This window comes from Phaseolus vulgaris, chromosome 1 (genome assembly GCF_000499845.2).
Source record: "Phaseolus vulgaris cultivar G19833 chromosome 1, P. vulgaris v2.0, whole genome shotgun sequence".
Lineage (NCBI taxonomy): Eukaryota > Viridiplantae > Streptophyta > Magnoliopsida > Fabales > Fabaceae > Phaseolus > Phaseolus vulgaris.
The window spans coordinates 29790204-29796203 of NC_023759.2; the positions used below are offsets into that span (position 1 = coordinate 29790204).

The following is a 6000-nucleotide window of genomic DNA, read 5'->3' on the forward strand; positions in this document are numbered from 1 at the left end:
TTTTGATTTATTGTTTAATAGTGTTACATGTATTATAATGATAAAAAAAAATATAAATACACAGACGCAAAAACTCATGTGTTCCCACTAGTATTTACTAAGGTTTTTTTTTTCTAATATTTTGTATAATTAATAGCAAAAACACATACTTTTCTATACTTTGTATTCACATTTTATTTCATTAAATAATATATATAATTTTATTATTTTATGATGTTATTATATTTATCAATAATTAATTAAAAAATAGAAAAGTAATATAATTTAATATATACGTGTATAATTTTATAAATATAATATTAAAAAGTTATGTATCTTTAATTTTTTTAAATGAAAATTATTTTGAAATAATAAAAATGATTTAATTACTTATTTTATGAAATAAATTTTGTTTATTTATTAAAAGATCGAATTGTTAAAAAATGTAGCATTAATAAAGTTATCAAATTGTTTATAAGAACATTAATTAAATAATGAAGTAAAGTTGAATGAATAAACGGTAATATTTTAAATTATTCCTTACATTGCAATGTTTTTGTCGTTTCCCCTGAAACAGAGAATTTGTTGAACCCTGCCACCAAAGTGGTGAGTGAATGAGTGAGAGACTGCACCGTTTTGGTATCCATAGTTTCAGAGCAGAAACTCCGTTTCAATAGAAAATGGTGTATGGAGCATTGTGCGCCCACGCGCACAAATTCCCACTCGCTTACCGTGCCCTTAACCTCAACCTTTGTCGTCAACATGCCACGCGCCCTCATTTCCACACTCGCTCTTTCCTCCTCTCTCACCCTTTTAACTTCAATCACTCCGCCACCCCCTCCAAACCCTCCCTCCTCCGCATCCGTAATTCTCGCCTCTCCTCCTTCTCCGACGGCGGAAACGGTGGTCGTGGCGGCGGTGGCTCCGACGGTCCCAAATTCGGTGGCTCTGGCGGTTCGGATTCCGGTGGCGGTGATGGAGGAGAAAAGTGGTCCTTGTTGTCATGGTAAACAAATATCAACATGTAACCCTATGCTTTTATCATTGTTTTATATTATCATGTGTCCTTTGTTTTAGTCTAAGGTTACTTATGTCTTGTTTTTGGATAATAAGCACTTGCAAAAAATATGATAATAAGCATTTACGAGAGTATTTCATTTTTATTTATTTTTCTTTTATAAGTACTTTCCGCGAAGATTCTAACTTTGTGTGTGTGTGAAAAACACTCAGCCTTACGTCTGAATAGTGTAGCTTTTTTTTAGAAAATGTAACATGGTTTTACTACAGGTACTTGGCTCTTCTTGAAAAATACCCTGTTGCGGTGAAAGCTCTAACTTCTGCACTTTTGAATCTAATTGGTGATTTGATTTGCCAGGTATTACACTATTTTTCTCCCTTTCTCTTTCAATGGTTTTGGTTATATTTCTTTACTGCTTCAAAATGTATGATATACATATTGACACTTTTTGCTTAGAATAGTGTTGCTTTTACTTTTAGCTATCTGAACATGGTTTAACTGCTCTGCTTTCTGTTAATTTGCTACCTTGTTGTGTGTGGACAACCATGCAAGGTTTCCCCAAGAATTTTAATGGTCAGGGGAGATGAAATTATGCTCAAATTCGTGGAATCAAGAGTTCTTTTGAATAAGGATGCGATGATATGAATGAAGATTACGGAACTGGCATATAAAGAAATCCAAGCTGCACCAAATTTGCGTAGTTTATTTATAACATATATGATAATTTTACCATAAACTCACATATCCAGTTAGAAAATATTTTGGACATTGAGTGATTCTTGATGACTGGGTTGAATTATTAAGTTATTTATACATTGTTTTGGGTTCCAAATGGAAAATGAAGACTTCGAAGATTATTAGTGGGTGGGGTGGAGTGGAAAAGATGTAGGCATGGAGAAATCTGAAGTCTAAGTAGTGCAATGTTACTGCTATTTACCTTCCAACTAAAAGCAAGCATGGTCAGACCTGCTAAGTCATTTGCTCAAGACTGGTATAAATTTATTAACAGAGGTGACCGACTGCTAAACTACTGTCACACGGACTAATAGAGTCCTTAAGATGATATATACTTGCAAGTTGTGTTAGACAGTCAAAGTAACTACCTCTATGCATGAGCACATACTCTATATATTTGTATTCTCTGCTGTTTATGATATACAGTAATGTCCTTGTCTTAGCAGTAAATTGATTTTTTATTTATTTTATTTCTGAAATTTATCTCTTACCTTACCTTACATTTTGGGTCTATCCTTATTGCTAACGTTATCAAACTTTATTTGACATTACATTTGATATGGATTCTAAATGGATTACTTTTTTGGTCAATACTTAATTTACTTTTTGAAGCATTGCATGCCTATGCTTTCATTTATATATGTTAATTCTTTAACAAAATTAATCTTACTTTTTTACAGCTTGCAATAGATCAAGTGCAGTCACTGGACTTCAAGAGGACATTTGTCTTTACTTTTCTCGGTTTTGCTTTAGTGGGTCCAACACTACATTTTTGGTAATTCCCTAGAATCTCTGTTGGTACGCCTGGAAGTAGAGGTGTTATGTATGAATTTGTGATCGTACATCCCAATCCATCAACAGTAGTAATAAGTGCAATATGTTGTTAGGTCCTTGGTGTAGTTTTTTCTTTTTAATAATGTTGTAAATATTTATCCATTACCCTAATGAATATTATTAGAAGAATCCAATGAAGATTGATTTCTGATATTTGTGGTGTCTATCTTTAGGAAATTTTCCGCCATGGTCACATGAGTTTGGATGAAGGCTCAATAATCGTCAAGTCTCATTCCATTGTCCTTCTTAATATTTGCTTTGAATTTGTAGGTATTTGTATCTGAGTAAATTGGTTACACTTCCTGGAGCATCAGGTGCACTGTTGCGGCTTGTACTTGATCAGGTGGAATATTTCTTTTGGTTCTCCAATACACCGTCTATCTCCACTTAGAATCAGTTATTAATTGTGTGCTTGTGTTATAATTTTATTTTTGAATGCTATGAAATATTTTCACAGTTCATATTTTCTCCCATATTCATCGGAGTTTTCTTAGCTACATTGGTGACACTTGAGGGAAAGCCATCAGAAGTTGTACCCAAGCTAAAACAGGTGGGTGTAAAAAGTAATGTTTAAACCTGTATGTTTTTATAAAATGTGTTGAGAGAGTGGTATTTCGTTGTTGTCATGTATATTCATCCACAAATTTCATTTTGTAGGGGTGGTTTTCTGCTGTTCTAGCAAACTGGAAACTATGGATACCTTTTCAATTTCTCAACTTCAGATTTGTTCCACAACAATTTCAGGTTAGACTGGCAGACTCATGCACACACACTGGGGATTTTACTTGAACATAAATCTGTTCACCACTCTGATACATGTTGCCATTTTAGTATTGAAGATCAATTTGACTTGATCAATGCTTAATATTTCGTTATTCACTTTTCAACATAATGAAGGAACTTTTTTGTTGATATTTCGATTCACTTTGCAACATGTTTGGATCTCTAGGATGCATCTTTTTGGCCCCTTGTTTTCAAGTATTATATCATATGAAAATGGGATGCCGTTTGTCTTTTTCTTAGTCTGTTGAGAAGGCGTCACAGTGGTTCGCAGTTCATTGTTCCATTTTTTTATTTAAAGCAAACATTTACATTCACACGCATATACTCTTTACTCAAACAAAGTTAATCTTGATCTTAAATTAATTTCATTGGGAAGTTCTGAAATGCCTGAAATCAGTGGAATAGAGCCATCTTTGGTTATGCTTGCTGACATTTCAGATGGATATTTTCCAATTTACCATACCAGATATTTTTGTTGTTGATAGTATTCCTTGGCCATAGAATCTAATGCTTTCTTCAATGTTCTTAGATTTGTTTCTCCATTTTATTAATGTTATTGTTGAGTTTAAAGTAGATGGACATAATTTCAGGTCCTTGCTGCTAATGTTATTGCTGTGGCTTGGAATGTTATTCTCTCATTTATGGCACACAAAGAGGTTCTTCCAAAATAGGTAAGCTTTATGTTCCTTGAATGCTGAAGACCTAATTCTAAGTAACTACTAACCTTTTGATATAGGAATTGAACTATACACGAACCTGAGGCAAGAAGAAATTCCTAGGATGTTTCCTAAGAATAGCTGTAGTTGCAAAGTTTCCTAAGAATAGCTGTAGTTGCAAAGTTTCCTAAGAATAGCTGTAGTTGCAAAGTTTCCTAAGAATAGCTGCATTAAGTTGTTGCAAAGTTTCCTATACAAAGTTTTGAAAGCAGTAAATAAATTGAAAGAAAAGGTGGTGTTTCTGTAATTAAAAGTGAAAATAGAATGTTCTCCAAATGACCCTTGGAAATTATAAAGTTACTTGTTTCTATAATTTGTAAGAGTTCACCTTCAACAGAGAATTATCAGGACACTTTTAAAAGAACATTCCTGAGTGATTCAGTCTGTATTGCCAAACAAAAACCTTCCTGTAATAGGATGATGTACAACAAAATCCTATTATTATGGACTAGACACAACATATGTAATTCCGTACATCGTGTATTTACAGTTTTATTACATTAAAAATATATAATTTTATTATTTTTTAGAATAATTAATTAAACAATAAAAAGAATACAAATTAAAGGCATATATACATATAATTTTATAAGAACAGTATTAAAAAAATTATATAGTCATTATTTTCTTAAAAAGATTATTTAATTATTTTAAATAAAGAAAAAATATTTAATTATTTATTTTATTAAATAAATAAATTATTTTTTATTTATTAGAAGGGAAAATTGTTCAAGTAGAAGTTGACATAGATATATAATGCTGGTATATTCTTTTTATAGAATGGCATAGATATATAATGCTGAGTTTTTTTGCACTTTTAATCTATTTATGTTACAGGTTGGAAGAGCGTGCCCAATACTGCAGTAATTACATAGTAGTTGACAATATTAATCAGTTTTATGTCTGTTGAACATTCTTCAGACAGAGCTTGAGAAGGAAGCTGCATGAGCTATATTTAAGATTTTAAATGCTTTGGTAAATTATATGAACATGAAGACTTGCACTTGTATAAACAGGCACTAGAAATTTTGTTTGGTTTGACTGTATTTTTATTTTTATCCCCTTGTTTTGGTCAATGTTAAATTTTGTTTGCTTAGGTTCTTAAGTTTTTTTACTTTTTTTTATATTTGGGCAAATTTGACAATTTCCTTATTTACTTTTTCCAAAAATCTTCAAATTTTAATTTTTATCCGATTATTTGTAGGGTTTGTGATAAATTTAGAATATAAAATCAGTTCAAAAGTTTGGAAGCATAACATTTAGTAGAAATTGGAATTCTTTTTGAAGGGTTTCATTGGCGTTAAGTTTATGGTTTAAAGAGGGAGTATTATAATTTCTAATTCTTGGCTAAAATTTGATATTCTTGTTGTCGAGTTTTGGGTAGAAGTTGAGAATAACTTAAATCAACTTAATTTACGAGATCTTTTGAATGGATATGATAGTTTCATAGTTTTAGATAAAAATAGCAAAATTCAACAGGGCAATAACTTTTTTTGGTGACCATGAAAACCATTATGATGGAAATCTAAAGACAGAAAGAAGAGAGAAAAAAAAATTAGCTAAACAAATCTACAAAAGGAAGGACCTTTTATGAAGTGAATTTTCGTTGTCAATATGATAATGATGTGTAAAGTAAAACCAACATAAATGCAGCACTTTTGTAATTCATTTATCAGTGTGCTTCAACTTTAGTTAGAAATTGAACATATAACTAGTTTTTGGAGTAATTGATATTACAAGTGAAACTTCTTACATGAGTCATGAACTAATATGGAATTTACATTTGTTAAGGATAAAAGCAAAAATATTTCAGAATGATCAAATTTGTTGGGTCATTGATTGTTGAGACATAGAGGTCGATCTAGTGATTCCAAGTTCCATTTTGACTATATTAAATAATGTTTGACTCATAAAAACCACATTTTGCCAACACAA

At 31.3% G+C, this 6000-nt stretch overlaps 1 protein-coding gene across 1 annotated transcript; it reads left to right on the forward strand.

The window, feature by feature from the left end:
• Window positions 1-498: 498 nt before the first annotated feature.
• Window positions 499-5161, forward strand: LOC137813880 (protein sym-1). Its single transcript, XM_068616346.1, has 8 exons — window positions 499-985; window positions 1267-1354; window positions 2413-2507; window positions 2837-2909; window positions 3024-3116; window positions 3224-3310; window positions 3940-4020; window positions 4903-5161. Exons 1-7 carry the CDS (start codon window positions 660-662, stop codon window positions 4018-4020), a joined length of 843 nt encoding a protein of 280 aa, XP_068472447.1. The 5' UTR covers window positions 499-659; the 3' UTR covers window positions 4903-5161.
• Window positions 5162-6000: the final 839 nt, after the last annotated feature.